Source organism: Carcharhinus amblyrhynchos, chromosome 30, assembly GCF_965287045.1.
Source record: "Carcharhinus amblyrhynchos chromosome 30, sCarAmb.v2.hapA, whole genome shotgun sequence".
NCBI classification, from domain to species: Eukaryota; Metazoa; Chordata; class Chondrichthyes; order Carcharhiniformes; family Carcharhinidae; genus Carcharhinus; species Carcharhinus amblyrhynchos.
In genome coordinates, this window is record NC_137353.1 from 2259790 (window position 1) to 2277269 (window position 17480).

A 17480-nucleotide genomic window follows, 5' to 3' on the forward strand; every position below is an offset into this window, starting at 1 on the left:
GTGTTTGTATAATCAGTTCTGCTCTGGGTAACTGGGTAGCCTGAAATAACTGTTAACTCGGGCACAATGCGGTTTTAGAATTGAAGCTTAAACTCATAAAACTCCCAGTTTCGATCCCTCCAATCTGACTATATTTTAACCAGCTTTATCTTGCTGCCATTGGTGACGAGGTTTTTAGCCATTAAGGTCTCCACCTAAACTCTGGGATTCTCTCCCTAAATCTCCCCTCTAAAGTTAAATTTTGTTTATTGGTGTCGGAAGTAGGTTTACGTTAACACTGCAACAAAGTTACTGTGAAAATCCCCTAAGTGCCACACTCTGGCACCTGTTCGGGTACACTGAGGGAGAATTTAAACCCTAACCACGTCTTTTGGACTGTGGGAGGAAACCAGAGCACCCAGAGGAAACCCCATGCAGACACAGGAGAACATACAAACTCCACACAGATACATACCCAAGCCAGGAGTGAACCTGGGTCCCTGGCACTGTGAGGCAGCAGTGCTAACCACTGTGCCGTCCTAATCTCCTTTAACACGCACCTTGGAATTACCCTCTTTGACCAATCGTTTGGCCGGCTGGCCTCGTACCTCTTTGCAGCTAGGTGTGATTTCTTTGTTTTTCAAAGCTGATCATGGCATTAAAGGTGGAATATAAACCATGAACCGTTCCAGTGAGAGTGTTCCTGTTGGTCTCAGCACCCAGGGTCAGCCATTACTCATGGTGGCATTCCCAGAATCCTGCTGGATGGTGCACGAAGGAATGTGAAGCAAGGGCCAAGGAATCGGACATGATTGGGATTTTCCCAAATGGAATGGAGAGCCTGGAAACTCTCAGCTCAGAAAAGACGTTCCCAGGCAGTCAGTGTTCGTGGAACTGGAGCCCACATGAATCAGAAAGAGGCATCTTTAAAAAGCTCAGAGCACGGGATTGTTTGTATCGATTCAGACTGAGCTTTCTCAATGATAAATGGGGCGCAGTGGCAAGGGTCAGTGAACTTTGAACTGACTTCAGGCTGGCTTTGTAACACTTATGCATAATTCAGGAATTCTAACACCACACTGATGGGATTTTCAACAAAGCAATAAGAAAGCAGATGCTGGCGATACTCACCACCTAACATCCACGGATAAATCTATTCTTTGCATTTTCACAAAAGGATAATTAACATTTTGAAAGGGTGGATTTTTAGCTGGCAGTCGAATATCCACACGAAGTGGTGGCTAAGGAAAACCTTTAGCAGTGTTTCTGTAAATGATACTGGACACAGCGCTACACCACAATCTCGTTCAGCAAAAGGCCACTCTGAGAGTTAGGTATCTGACCCTGTGTTTCCAACATTTGTGGTCCGAATATCATTTAGCAATCACATTTTAATGTTAAACGTGCAGAGTTTTTTTTGGAAGCTTGATTTCCCCAGATACCTAGACACCTAACCTTTAAAAGTATATTCTTCAACGAGATCCAAATGTCTAACTATTCTGAGGCATTTGATAAAAACATTATGGAAGTGGTTGACAATTTCAGTATCCTGTTGATCATAAAGTCCTGTTTTTTTTGTCTCTTTTTTTTTTCATTTTTTTGCCCTCTCCCTGACCAAGATGTTGGCGGTTCTTAAGAGTCTGCCTCCATGGACATCTCGCAGTAACTTGCCCTGAGTAGCCATCATGTATGAACCCACGCACTGAGATCTGATGTACACCAGGGGAGCGGCAGAACTGGATGTCATCCAGTTTAACTCAGTGCACACATGCATGCCTTCAGCAGAAGCTGTTGCGTTTCTCTACAGGTTAGAAACATCTACTCAAGGTCTTGTGTGGCAGTGGGTAGCATCCCTACCTCTGAACCAGAAGATTTGGGTTCAAGTCCAACACCAGGACTTGTTGGCCACAGAAGGAGCATTAATAATACAGTTCAACAGGCTAATAATCAGCTCACGAATCCTTGCATCACCTCCCCCACTATTCCCCAAAAATAGTGTGTGAAGATGCGCATAAAGACTTGTCACCTGCTTTCCTTTCCAAAAGTGTTAATAATTGGAAATACCCACTGGAGTTTAACTGTGGAAGCAGATGGTTTGTGGGCTTGTTTCCTCCCCTTCGTGTTGATGGAAGGGTTTAGTTTTGACAAGTTTCTCAGAGACTGTGGGGTCTTCATTGCCACAGGTGTTGGAGACGGAGTGTTCTTGCTACTTTAGAACATTGGGAACTTGTCAGAGTCTAAACTTCCCAATGCTGGATTTGTACATCTGAGTGATGTTGTTTAATGAAATGGAAATTGATTAACCACCACCATAATAACACCAATTATTTCTTAAACCGTTGATTTGCAGTCAGGCATTTGAAATGAGTTAAGATGGTGTGATATTTATTTATCAAAGTTTACTCCCATTACTCAGAGAAGACAGTAAATATTTCAATATATTTATTAACCCCCCCCCCCCATCCCTTCAGGGTTAATCCAATGTGACAGAGTTAAAGGAGTTGGGGCATTGATTCCCACGTCAGTGAGATTCCTGACTGAGGGCACAGGATGATGGAAATGACCGTTTGTATTCCATACTGAGATTTATTAACTAGCAAAAGCTGTGGGGTTTTTTTTTGAGGTGAAAGAAACTCAGTTTAAAAGTTTCATGGCCCTGTGCTCCGAATATTCTGCTCTGTCTTCAGCTACCGCGTTCATTATTGAAGCTGTTGTTCTGTCAAACAAGGAGACAATGCTGGAAAAGCTCAGCAGGTCTGACAGCACCTGCGGGGGGAGAGTAGAGCCAACGTTTCAACTCTAGACGACCTTTTGGATGAAGGGTGACAGGTGAAACTTAGAAACTAGGAGCTGGAGTAGGCCATTCGGCCCCTCGAGCCTGCTCCGCCATTCATTTTGATATCCTGGCCCCACCTTCCTCCCATATTCCTTAATTCCTTTAGCCCCACTTAATTTATTATTGTCACATTTATTAACATAGTGAAAAGTATTGTTTCTTGTATGCTATACAGTCAAAGCATACTGTTCATAAAGAAAGAAACGAGAGAGAGTACAGATTGTTGTGTTACAGTAAGGTGTAGAGAAAGTTCAACTTAATGCAGGGTAAGTCTAGTCAAAAGTCTGGCAGCAGCAGGGAAGAAGCTGTTCTTGAGTTGGCTGATACATGACCTCAGACTTGTATCTTTTTCCCAACGGAAGAAGGTGGAAGAGAGCTGTATCTAATTTCCCCAAGAGCTATATCTAATTTCTCTTGAAATCAGATATTTTGGCCTCAACTACATTCAGTGGTAGTGAATTCCACACATTCACCACCCTCTGGGTGAAGAAATCTCTCATCACCTTAATCCTAAAAGATTACCCCCTTATCCTAGCCCCTAGTTCTGGACACCCCCACCACTGGGGACGTTCTTTCTGAATCTATCCTATCGAATCCTGTTAGAATTGTACAAGTTTCTTGGAAATCCCCTCTCGCTCCACTGAACTCCAGTGAATATACTCCTCGATGATGAGGTGCTGTCAGACCTGCTGAGATTTTCCAGTATTTTCTGTTTTTGTTTCAGATTCCAGCATCTGCTTTTGAGCTTTCACTGGGTTTGTAAATGTAGATGAGATTTTGTGCGAGTTGAATTTGATTTGGTGAGGCGAGGAGTGACAGCAGTTTGTGTAGATCTTGGTGTGAAGCTAAGCTGTAAGTTTCTGCATGTGTATTTTCTCTGAAGTGGGGAGCTTGCCTTTGCCACAAGCTGTCCAGACCACAAAACTGCCAAGTCCAATCTCTGGTCTGCTTTGAGTCTGGTGAACATTTGGGTATGGACAGGACAAGGCTTCTCTCTGACACTGCTGATCTGATACTCATCCTGATCCCATCCTCTCTGGCTGTGTTGACGTACCGGGAGGATTCGGAGGAAATACTGAGCCGATTAGCAAGGTCTGTCAACCTCAATAATCCAGTGTTTGTCAAAACTTCCTTCAGTGGGTGAGAGGGAGCCCAGAAACCTGCAATTTCAGAATTTTGGATTTGGAATTCAAAGTGTCGATATCCAACTATTTCCAGCCAGAATAACACTTTCTTGGGGGTGAAGTCATGATTTAAAGAAGGAAAAATTGCCCATGAAGCATTTGTATGGATTTTGAATGTTGGAATCTCTTTGAGATTAAAGAGGATAAAAAGCAGATTGGCATAGCCACAGTCAGTCAGGGTTTTATCCATCAGAATGCAGTTAGGAGGTGTATGGATCTGAGCTGTCGCTTTGACAGAAAGTAATTGAACAGCGAGGCAGCCTCTGCTTCCGAAACCTAAAAGCTTCTCAACTGAAAATTACAAAAACAAATTAGACCTTTCAGAAACAAGTGAGCGCTGGCTGATGCTTCAGGTGGCAATAAGTGGTTTGTGCTCAGGCTGGGGATTCGATTTAACCTGGCTTGTAAGTAATCTTTGTCACAGGGACAGGGACAGTAATCGAGAAAAGAGACAAGTGATGTCAGTCCAGCTGCCACCACTTGTATCTGATATCCAGCAGCCAGGAAGAGTAATGCATCATCTGGGGAACTGAATCAGATTTCCGTGAGACAGTCAGAGCTAGAAAAATATATTAAGAGGTACGATGATAAAAGGGATTTGGTTAAGGATCAGGTTACACACGAGAGGTTTCTCTGTGGAGGAGAAAGTACAAGCTAATTGCCTTGAGGGTTTTTTTTCTCTGTGTGATAATGACCAACGAGCTATCTCCCAAATCTGTTCAATGTAGCAGTAACAATGTCAGCCCCTGCTCGCCGCTTTTTTGAAAAGTGTTCAAAGACTTTAATTTAGTTATTGCGTGATTGCCTTTGGAAATAAGTGGAGGAGGCAGATGAGCAGTTAAGCGTGCACCTTTCCATCTTCTCCTCGGGGGGCCCTGCATCATTACTCAGGAGTCAAGCGTTTGTGTAACGGGGAGTTTTTAGTTTGCGAGCTCCTATCTTGCCAGCTCCATATCGATGTGACAGAGTGTCCTATGGCCTCCCATCGATCTAACCATGCTGTGTGAAGCAGGAGGGTCTGAGATTTGATTTGTAACTCGTTCAATCACAGATCCTGCTGCAACCCAGACAGGAGCGGGAAGTCAGTACGCAGGGCTGTTGACTGTATTGATTGGATTCTGGATTTTCAATTGGTTTTTAACTCGACAAGCAAATGTGAGATGCTGATTAGATGGAGAGCGATCTTAAATAATTGACTGACTGCAGGTAAAGATCTTTACTGTAATTTCTAAATGAATAAAGAACCGTAACCACAGAATCTTTACACTATGAAGAATTGATAACTATTAAACCTTTGTAAAATTCAGTTAGTGGTTATGGAATTATGAAAATGATTGTACGTTATCATTTGAAGCTTAAGATTTACCTTGGCCAATTCTGCAATGGCCCAGAATTGGATAATGTGGTTTAAACACACAGCACCTGTTATTGACCCTCAGGTTAAATCATCACCACTCAGCTCTCCCCTCTCAAAGTAGGGTAGCCATTGGTCAGCTGGGGCTACGGCGACTTTACCCTTCATCTGCCGTTGAAGTCTCGCTGCACCAAAATCTAATCAAAATGTGAGAAGTGTAATTGAATTTGAACTCTGTTCTTGCATTTAAACCACATGCTGGGGGGGTGTTTGTGGTGCAGTGGATGCTGTCCCTCTCTCTGGGCCAGAGTCTCTGGGTTTAAGCCTCGTACCTGTTTCCCCGTTTCCGATTCCAGCGACTGGCTTTCTGTGCTTTGTTACATCTGTAATGAAAGGCAAGTCCCACGTTTTTCATTCATGGGACATGGGCGTCGCTGGCTGGCCAGCATTTATCGCCCATCCCTAGTTGCCCTTGGAGGGCAGTTGAGAGTCAACCACATTGCTGTGGCTCTGGAGTCACATTTAAGCCAGACCAGGAAAGGATGGCAGATTTCCTTCCCTAAGGGACATTAGTGAACCAGATGGGTTTTTACAATGATCGACAATGTTTTCACGGTCATCAGTGGATTCTTAGTTGCCCCATCAAATTCCACTGTTCGAACCCGGGTCCCCAGAATGTTGTCTGAATTTCTGGATGAATAGTCTTGTGATAATATCACTGGGCCATTGCCTCCCCATGGCTTTGGCCATGGAAGGTGTGTTTAGGACATGGTAAACAACTTGATAATCAGCCTTTAAAATCTTTCCAATGTGTCTGATAGCAGGCAGGAGAAACCTTGCAAATTACAGAGTAGCTCTATACATGCGTGTGGGTAAGATCAGATTCTCAAATTCTACGGTTAAAAATACATTCCAATTGCTGAAATCCAGAGAATTTGCCGGAATAATAAATTACAGCATGCTGCTGTGCAGAAGGACCTGGATGTCCTTGTGCAGGAATCTCAAGGAGTTGGTTTGCAGATGCAGCAGGTAATAGAATTTTGTCCTTCATTGCCAGAGGGATGGAGTTTAAAAACAGTGAGGTTATGTATAAGGTGCTGGTGAGGCCACAGCTGGAGTTACTGTGCACAGTTTTGGTCTCCTTACTTGAGAAAGGATATACTGGCACTGGAGGGGGTGCAGAGGAGATTCACTAGGTTGATTCCGGAGTTGAGAGGGTTGGTTTGTGAGGAGAGACTGAGTAGACTGGGGCTATACTCATTGCAATTCAGAAGAATGAGGTAAGATCTTATAGAAACATAAGATTATGAAGGAAATAGATAAGATAGAAGCAGGGAAGTTGTTTCCACTGGCAGGTGAAACTAGAACTAGGGGGCAAAGCCTCAAAATAAGGGGAAGTAGATTTAGGACTGAGTTGAGGAGGAACTTCTTCACCCAAAGGGTTGTGAATCTGTGGAATTCTCTGCCCAGTGAAGCAGTTGAGGCTACCTCATTGAATGTTTTTAAGGCAAGGATAGATAGATTTTTGAACAGTAAAGGAATTAAGGGTTACGGTGAGCGGGTGGGTAAGTGGAGCTGAGTCCACAAAAAGATCAGCCATGATCTTATTGAATGGCGGGGCAGGCTCGAGGAGACAGATGGCCGACTCCTGCTCCTAGTTCTTATGTTCTTATAATAACTGGCACCATGCTATCTATCAAAGGAGTACTTTACATAGATTTCCGCAGTTGTTTTGTCTTTGGTGATAGTTTTTCACCTGTGCAATGTTTTCTATTTAAAATATTCCTGCCTGAATATTAGAATTTTTTTTAAAGAAACCTATTAAGTTGCTGGGTCTTTATTCCAAAAATGACCCTAATCCAGTGGAATACCAGACAAGTTGGAGTGTCTTTATCTTGCTGATTATCCGTCAGGACTTTTCTTTCCAGTTTAAAGTCTTGCGAGAGGTATCGCCTCATTGGTCAGTTTGCTAACACCAAGTCTCTGTGTGACGTGAATTAGCCGTGTAACAGCAGAGGATTACACGCCACATGTTTTGTGTGACGCTTGTTCTCTGCTTCTCAGGGCTCTGTAACATGTCCACAAGACTCGAACCTGGGGACTGAAGATTATCTGGGGAGGGAGTGACATATCATGGAAATTCCACTGTGTGAATGCTGCACATGATTTGCACGAAATGTTCCCTGTGCATCAAGTACTGGGTCGCTGACAGAACCTGCTACTTCATTCAGAGGTTTAGCTGCGAACTTGGGTCTGTCATATTTGGAACGTTAGATGAACTTTTTACATTTTATATCTGGCAGTGAGTTGAAGTTATTCTCAAGGGCCTCATCTCTGCTTGTACATTTTGGATTGCAGGTCAGTAACTGGCTTTCTGTGACTTTTTAATATTACATTACATCCATAATGAACGGTGACATTTAGAAATAGTATCCAAGCTCTGGAGTCGAGACTGCAGCAGCAATGCTACGTGACCGAACACAATCATGTGCTGTTGCCCATGATTGCTTAATGAACCAATTTTATACAAGGGTGAAGTTGTAAGCAAGACTTCAAAAACTTACCCCACCGAGCTTTCTAAAAACCACGGTTAGCGCAGTGGGTCAGGAGACATCAGCAGAGGCCGTGTCCCAGGACTGAAGTCTCGGGACCCACTAGCATCTCCCCCCTCCGTTGGGAGTGTTCCGCTCCAGTGGGGTTTAATCCTCGTCCCCACTAACGGGGAACAGGTGGCTGACATGCCTGGAGGGAAGAGAGGCCATTGAGTGCCCCCCCCGGAGGAGGTCAAGGGTAAGAGGAGAAGGTGCCCCATGGACATTGCCAGCCTGGCGCACTGGCACTTTCCAAGGAGCACCTTAACATTGCCCACCATGGCAGTGCCAAAGAGGCAGAGTCTGAGGGGATGGCACCTATTGGGGGCAGGGCCTATTGTGTGGGTGATTGATGGGTGTCACGTTGCCATTCCGCAGTCGAGATTGGCAGAGAGAGGGAGGACAGTGATGGGATGGGGGTTGTGTTCAGGCCTGTGGGAGGGGAGACATTTGGGGCTGGCCCTGGAGAAGTCTGGGACGCCAGCATTGCGGGGCCAGTGAACAGATGGGTGTGTGTCTAACGGCCCACTCAGGCCTGTCCAGCAGGAATAGGCCCCACACTCTGATTTTCGGAGAGAATCTCACTACGGTGTTTTGTGGTACAGAGTGTGGGAGATCAGCTCTGAAAATCACACTGAAAAATCCGGCGAGAGTTACTCCCATTTCCACACGGATTGGGAATTTGGAATCTTTTTGGGAGAATCCCAGCCCGCAATGTGACAGCTGACTTGATGGAATAGAGTGGGAAATGTTGACGCAGCAACATCTATTGGGAAACATTCACACACTGGCACGGTGAGAAGCCATGGTGCGATGGAAAGATTGGCACAGGAAGCACATATTCTAACTCAGCTTTTTTATTAACGAGATGAATATAATCACAGATATCCCAAATTTGGTGTGGAGATTTTTATCTGATTCATTCCTGCAGCAATATGAGGTGTTTAAACCTGTTAATCAGGCAGTTTCATTACTCCAAGTTCTCTTTCAAAATTTAATATTGGCACTGGCCTTCCCAACTCTCAGCTTTACTCTCAGAATTCAAACACTATCTAAGTGCAAGTTCTTATTTTGTTTTCCTCGTTGGGATGTCGTGTGTCTGTTCAGTTGTAGATTTGTGAAGGTACGTGCCCCAAAGATTGAGGTGTGATTGTTACAAAATATTTAAAAATTCTCAGCCATTTTCAAATAGCTCCCTGTTACCTATCTCTGTAATAGCCTCAAACCCTTACAACACATTGAGATACCTGAGCCTCCTTCAGTTCGCATCTTTGGAGTGCCCCCAGTTTTAATAGCCCCACCTTTGTTGGCAGTGCCTTTTGTGATCTTGGTCCTAAGTTCTGGAATTTACACCCTAACCCTGACATTCTCTCTCTCTCTCTCTCCCCCCGCCTCGCTAAAGCCTACTGCACCTACTCTATCACCTCATGTGACTTGGTGTCAAACTTTGTCTGTTCACACTCATGTAAAACACCTTGGGATTACATTAAAGGTGCTATATAAATTTACATTGATGCTGTTGTGGTTTGCGTTTGGTTAGGATTCCAGTTTTTTATATGTAACCTGCCTACATGTGCCAACATTATCTTCCCAGGGTGTAGAATTTCTTCACAGTTTTTATTTCAAAAATATACTGTTACGAACCAAATCAAAAACTCCCTGGTATATTATGAATCTAAACTAGACTCCAATTATTTTTGATTTTGGCATTAGTGTGAGTATAAGGTGTTTTATTCCAATTGTGACTCTATTGACCCACTAAAAACTTTTATTAAAACAAACTTTATTTAATAACACACTTCTTTGTTAATTGAGATGGATTAAATTGGTAAGTGCTTTTCTTTGTTATAGTTAAAAAGCATTTACCAATTTAAGTACTTAAACATGATGAGGTACAATTCTTAACTGCTAACCTATCTCTAACTCCAATTTAAGCAATATTCCTCACAGATGTAAACTCCTGTTCAAAGTCAGTTAGTAGACAACAGGTTTAATTGCTGGCGTGTGAACTGCAGGTCCTCAAACCTCCAGAACCCCTCTGGAGAGAAATACCTATTCTCTAGCAGGTCCCAAACTTCAATCTCCAGATAGAGCAAGAGAGGGGAAAGAGCTGCTGCTGCTTTTAAGTCCAGACAGAAACTTCCTGCTTTTTCCCTCTGTAGCTCCAGGTCCACCTCCACCCATGACCACATGACACACTCTTGTCAATCAACCTAATTAAACCCTACTCCGAAACCCCAAGGGACAACCCAAAAAAAAACAAAAGTGCATCAACTCAGATTAAACCAAACACCCCAGGATCCGGGATCAAGTATAGTTCTGCATTCTCAGTGTAGCATATCCCTTCCAGCAGTGAAACACGGAGCCTGATTGGCAGGGTGAGATGTAATCATTTTCAGTAAGCTGATTAAATCACCAAAGCAAAATATTGTGAGTGCTGAGATCTGAAATACAAAATAGCCAATAGACTGGGGAATAACACCCACAGAGAGAGAGAAACTGAGTAAATGTTTCAGGCAAATGACCATTTATCAGAATTCCTGCTTCTATCACTTCTGACTTCCTACATTTACAGCAGTGACTAAAGTACATCACAGGTGGCAGTGTATTTTAGGATGTTCTGAAAGGTGCTATATAAATGCAGGTGTTTGCTGCTGTGACAGAGTGAGGTTTTGTCACTCTGGCCATCGGATTAACTGGAGTATTTGGCAGGTTGGTCTATCATTTTGTGAATGATTTGAGCCTTGTGTTTCCGTTTTACTGAGAACGTTTCCATTCTAACGGAATTAAATTACTTTCAAATTGAACAGATGTGCAGAGGGCAGATTTTCTGGGCACAAATCCCGTTGTGACCACAAATCCATTGCGGGATACGTTCCCGGGTGATCTCAAACTGAGATATTCCCTGTCCCCAGTGAGGGTGTGAACCTGGTTACCATCGATTTGAATAGATTGAAATATTCAAAGTGCTGAATGTCATTGTTTCTGGAGTGACATCAAGCCAACGAGAGTAACCACTGCTCTCCAGTGGTGGAGATGACCAATGGTAGGTGGCCCAGGGGGTGGTGTAGCCCCTGCACCCCCCCCCGATGGTCAGGGATGTGGTTGGGCAATGCTTTGGGAGCCCAGTCACCCTCGTGCCTGCATGCAGTAGGGAGATGTGACCCATGTATCAAGTGTTTGGGGAAAGGTTGCCTCTCTGTAGTCGAGGTTTGGGGGTCTTCCCCATGTTTGCCAAGGGTTCCGATGTCTGTTTGGGGGCTTTTAGACAGATATCAGGGGCATTCTTACCTCCCGAATCCGAGAGGAGCCGGCCCTGCCCCTCAGGAACGACTGCACAAAAACTTTGTTTCTGACAAAGTGCCAGAAGATCTGGAAAGAAAACCAGACTGTTTCTCTCAGTAACGCTTTCACTCAGATCCTGAGACTTTGGGCATTGTTTTAAAAGTTGAAAAGATATTTGGTATTGAATGGATGACAATTTGAGAGCCTGGGTGCAGGAATTGTCTTTTGCTAAAGTTCAGATCTTTAAGATGAAGTTGCTTCTGGTGTTTCCACACTGTCAGCAGGCACTAGTGTATGTGAGAGTGAGACAGTCAGTATCAGCTCCCCGTGTCTCATTAGTCAGACCCGGTCCTGTTTGATTTCTCCGTCCTGGATTTTGTTCCGTGCCACTGTCAGAGATTTGCAAAGTGGCAGCAGTGACGTGGCTATAATTGATGTCAAAGATTCACGGTCGTGGAGAGGAGATCTATCAGACAGAATACTCCCACATTCTGATGAGAATAAAACTGTAAGAAGTCTCACAACACCTGGTTAAAATCCAGGTTTATTTGGTAGCACGAGCTTTCAGAAACTCAGTCCTTCATCAGGTGAGTGGGAGTTCTGTTCACAATCAGGGTATATAAAGACACAAACTCAGTTTACAAGATAATGATTGGAATGCAAGTCTTTACAGATAATCAAGTCTTAAAGGTACAGACAACGTGAATGGAGAGAGGGCCAAGCACAGGTTAACGAGATGTGTATTGTATCCAGCCAGTACTGTTAGTGAGATTTTGCAAACCCAGGCAAGTCATGGGGGTTACAGATAGTGTGACGTGAACCCAAGATCCTGGTTGAGGCCGTCCTCAGGTTTGCGGAAATTGGCTATCAGTTTCTGCTCAGCGATTCCACGTTGTTGTGTGTTGTGAAGGCTGCCTCGGAGAACGCTTACCCAAAGATCAGAGGCTGAATGCCCGTGACCGCTGAAGTGTTCGCCAACTGAAGAGAACACTCCTGCCTGGTGATTGTGGAGTGGTGTTCATTCATCTGTTGTCGTAGTACCTGCATGGTCTCCCCAGTGTACCCTGCCTCGGGACATCCTCTCCTGCAGCTTATCAGGTCGACAACGTTGGCCGAGTTGCAAGAGTATGCATCGTGTACCTGATGTAGAAAATACACACCTCTTTAACTCGTGCTTGGCCCCCTCACATTGTCTGTATCTTTCAGACTTGATTGTGGGTCTGGGGAGCAGGAATGCCTAATAACAGTGTCACCTCACTGTACTCTCAATCCGCAGAGCTAGACTAATCCAGATAGGCAAATAAAAATTCCACAGTGACAGCTCAGGAAGTAACGTTCAATTGATTTAAATAACCTAGATTGTAGATCTGCCAACTAACCACTTGCTACATGTTGGAGGGTGCAGTGGTCACTGCCTGGCAGGGGGTGGGTGGGGGTGGCAGGGGGTGGGGTGGCAGCGGTCACTGCCTGGCAGGGGCCAGGCGGGGGGAGGGAGTGGCAGCGTTCGCTGCCTGGCATGGACCGCTGCCCCTCTGACCCTTGAGAGGCATGGACTGCTGACCCTTGCCAGGCATGGACCACGGCCACCCCCCCCCCCCCCCCCCCCCACACACACACACACACACACACACACACACACAACATGTAGCAAGTGGTTAGTTGGCAGATCTACAATCTAGATTATTTAATAAATTGAATGTTACTTCCTGAGCTGTCACTGTGGGATTTTTATTTGCCTGTCTGGATTAGTCTAGCTCTGCAGATTGTGAGTTCAGTGAGGTAACACACTGTGTTATTAGGCATTCCTGCTCCCCAGACCCGCAATCTGCAATTCATCGACTGACTGAGCCACAGGGCGAGTTGGAGCAATTGTTTTAAGAGGGACAGCGTGTCACTTATAATCTCCTTCCTGGCTCTTTATTGATTCAGCAGAACCCGCGATTCTGAGGGAGTTGAAACCTTTTACACAATCCACTGTGAAGGAGCATCTGCTGGCAAATATGACAAAATCTCATTACCTTTTACAGTCCAGACAGTAACACGAAGCACAACTGTTTGATGTTTCACTGGAATTATATACATGAACAGTTTTCTGATATCTTCAATAACATCTCTGGTTTATCTGCGAATGCAATCCTGATACAAAAATTGTCTTTTGAAAATGTGGGAGATGGTAGTGAGCTGAATAAGTCGCATTAATCGTGGATATCGTGTTTGTGTTAGAAACCATTCTTCAGGAACATGTCAGTATGAGGATCTGTTTATGTCAATGCTGTAATTGCAGAGAGTGATGAATTCCTGTGTAGTTTTTTGGTTTTAAAAAAAGGAAATCTGCCCGTTGTAAGTTGGTGCATTGTTTAATATATTAGAATCATAGAATCCCCACAGTGCAGGAGAGGGCCATTCAGTCGAGTGAGACATTAGCAAAGAGCATTTTTACCCAGGCCCATCCACTGTCCTATTCCCGTAAGCCCCCCCTAACCTACACCACTTTGGACACCAAGGGTTAAATTTAGCATGGCCAATCCACCTTACCCACACACTTTTTTGGACTGTATGAGGAAACTGGGAGCACGTGGGGAAACCCATGCAGACACGGGGAGAATGTGCAGACTCCACACAGACAGTGACCCAAATCGTGAATCGAACCTGGGTCCCCGGCGCTGTGAGGCAGCAGCGCTAACCCCTGTGCCACCATGTCCATCGCATGGCAACAGAAACTTTCAACCTTCACTCGTGGGCGTGTTACTTTTGTTAAAGAAATCTGATATTAGATGTGAATATAAATTGAGACATTCTGACTGTAGTCCAGACAGCCAGTAAAAAATACAAAAAGGCGATGGCCTAGGGGTATTATCACTAGACTATTAATCCAGGAAATCTGAGGACTGGGTTCGAATCCTGCAGCTAATGGTGCAATTTGAATTCAATAAAAAAATCTCTGGAATTAAGAATCTCGCGCACCTGTGGGTGGCAAGGTGGAACTCCTGGGTGAGGGGGTGGGTACAGCCAAGGATCACACAATAGTGGTGCTGCTTCCCCACCTGCTCTGACCAAACCCACAGAGCTGTGAACAAAGCCCAGTCCATCACTCAAACCAGCCTCCCATCCATTGACTCTGTCTACACTTCCCAATGCCTCTGCAAACCAGCCAGCATAATTAAGGACCCCACACACCCCGGACATTCTCTCTTCCACCTTCTTCCGTCGGGGAAAAGATACACAAGTCTGGGGTCACGTACCAATTGACTCGACAACAGCTTCTCCCCTGCTGCTGTCAGACTCTTGACTGGTTGTATCATATATATTAAGCTGATCTTTCCCCACACCCTATCTGTAACTGCAACACTATATTCTGCATTCTCTCCTTTCCTTCTCCCCTATGTACTCTATGAACAGCATGCTTTGTCAGTATAGTGTGCGAGAAACAATACTTTTCACTGTATCCCAGTATATATGACAAACCAAATCAAAGTGAGAGCTTTGCTGCTTTTTCTGTTGTGACTGGGGTGTGGGGAGAGATGGGATGTGGTCTTATCAATGCCCCCGCCCCCGCCCGGTTACTGGGTGCCTATCTGAAGCCTCTGGCCTTTCCGCTTTGAGACGCTGTCCAGTTCCCCTCATTGCACTGGGACATTGTCTCGTCGCTAAAAGGTGCGCTCGCTTGGAAACCTGAACTTGTCGATTTTCCCCCAGAGTTTTCCGACCCAAAACCAACCCAGCTCCCCATTCCTGCGGCCTTGGTGACCCCCAGTCTCGGTGCAGATGGGACTGTCTGCAGTTTCACGGGATGTTCATGTTGCTCGGTCTCGTTTGAGTTAATTGTAACCGTGGGGGCGGGTGTGGACAGATAAGAAGGAAGTCTCTTTATTTGAAAAGGATGGGTTTAATGGCAGCAGCGGATTCCCATGGATCTCTGAGCTGCCATTGTGATCAATGTGGTTCTGGGAAGGCTGCAGCTTCCAGCCCAGCGAGCAAGCTGACCTTTGGAGGTGAGGTCAAAGCAGGAAGAGTCTCTGTCGATTGTGTGTAACACATGGCCATTATTCCTGAGAAAACCAATTGCAGCTTTATTCCTGGGAGGTTTTGAATGGACAGGTCAGAATGACATGGACACACAGCTCATTTGTCGCTGTAAACTCACACAGTGACAGCTCAGCAGATTAATGTGAGTGGTACAGGCAGAGCGCGCACCGGTTTCGGTGCGCTTTGTGTTGTTCCTATGGTTGCTTTCTTGTAGACAGGAAATACTATTTGGGAATGCTCATAAACTGCCTCTTCTTTGTGCCTTTATTTCTGAATTCCTCGTGTTCTCTGCTGTTTCCAGTTGAGGCTGTGATTAAGTTGTGTGTCTGTGTGTGTGTCTGTGTGTGTGTGTGTGGAGCTAGTCCCCTTATCCCAGGATTAGGGGAGCAGGAAGATTATCCTCCACTCTGGATTTCCGTGTTGAGGACATCCCATTAAGCTTGGCATTGCTGCCACCATGTGTTCAAATATCCCCCTAGATTGCTGACCATTGGAGGGAGCTGGCATTGGGGTGGGTATTAGAGGATGGTACTTCCATGTGTGGGAGGAAAAAAGTAAAGTTTAAAACAAATTCTTTAGCTTGATCTGAATCTACATTTTGCAAGTAAGGGATGATGTCTTAAAGCAAGTTACGGAGCAACTCTATACCAACTGTTTAAGCTGCATACTAATACCCCCTCCTATCTCACCCTATTCTTCTATTCCCCTCTCCCACCCTATCCTTCTATTCCCCTCTCCCACACGTGTCTATCCAGCTTCTCCTGTATTTTAGTTCACTTTAGTTGTGAAGATGTTAAAGTTTATTTATTTATTAGTCACAAGTAGGATTACATTAACACTGCAATGAAGTTATTATGAAAACCCCCTAGTCACCACAGTCCAGTGCCTGTTCGGGTACACAGGGAGAATTTAGCACAGCCGATGCACCCTAACCAGCAAGCCTTTTGGACTGTGGGAGGAAACCGGAGCACCTGGAGGAAACCCACGCAGACACGGGGAGAATGTGCAAATTGCACACACAGTCACCCAAAACCAGAATCGAACTTGGGTCCCTGGCACGGTGCTAACCACTGTGTGGTGGAGATATATTCTGGATTTCCCCGTATTTTGCTTTTATTCCCCATGTACCTCGATAGTCAGGGTTTACACAAGGAGGGGTTTATTGTCTTTACTCAAATACTCCTACAACAGTGAAACCAAACATACCTCGAGGCAGATTCAAGGAGATGTTTATTCCAGATTTTGCTCTCGAGAAAGTTTTCAGTTGGATTTTTTTAAAAATCCCATTAATTCCTCCGCTGTTTTATCTTTTGTTTGCGACAGTTGTAATATCCTGTCAGAAACAGGACTGGTTTGATCCCAGTGTGAGTTTAATTGCTGCAGAGTTTCAAAAGTAGCAGAGCCCCCTAATCAGAAAAAGAATCTCTGGTCTAATTGGGAAAACATCCCCACTCATTGGCTGCTCGCTTTTTAAAAATGAGTTTAGAAGAAGATTTGTGATCCGAAAGGGATCAGAAGGAAAGGGCTTCAGCAGACACCCCCTACCCCCCACCCCCCAATCTCCCCACATAATAAATCTACCGGAATGCTCTGTGAGATTTAAATTCACACGGTGAAGTTCCGGCTTGTAATGTTGACCTGGTGCTGATGGTTCACCCTCTGTCTCGGGAGATGATCCTTTGTCATCAGTTTGTCCACAAACACATGGAATGAGATGGCAGGAGAAGCTTGTTCCTTTGTGCCAATCATAGCACCTTCCTGTTTGACGTTGTAGATGTGATGTGGAGATGCCGGCGTTGGATTGGGGTAAACACAGTAAGAAGTCTCACAACACCAGGTTAAAGTCCTACGGGCTTATTTGGTAGCACAAGCCACTAGCTGTGCCACCAAACTAGCTGTGGCAAGAAAGTGAGGCAGAGGCCATTATCAGATCTGCCATGATTTGATTGAATGGAGTTAGCATGAAGGGCCAAATGGCCTCTTGTTTCTTCTGATCGAATGCACCATTTCACCTCTTTTCTACTTGTCTTTTTCAGGCTAGTTTAGCTGCCAATAGACAGGGATCGTCACCTAATGGGAATGTGTCACAGCAACCGGTCTCTTCACAGACAACTGTGAGTAACACATTGTACAGCCGTTCAGATTGGCAAACAAAATGCTTTTTATTTATAAACGAGATGTCACAACTCTCTGACAATTATCAGATATACAGGAATCAGTAAACA

General features: G+C 44.8%; 1 protein-coding gene across 7 annotated transcripts in view; it reads left to right on the forward strand.

The window, feature by feature from the left end:
• The window catches only part of LOC145360327 (polyhomeotic-like protein 2), a 256660-nt gene that overhangs the window by 147544 nt on the left and 91636 nt on the right, over positions 1–17480 (forward strand). For all 7 annotated transcript variants that reach the window (XM_080215518.1, XM_080215522.1, XM_080215523.1 and 4 more), the window contains one exon: positions 17292–17369. In XM_080215518.1, coding sequence (XP_080071644.1) covers positions 17292–17369 — 78 coding nt within the window. The remainder of the gene's footprint in view (positions 1–17291; positions 17370–17480) is intronic.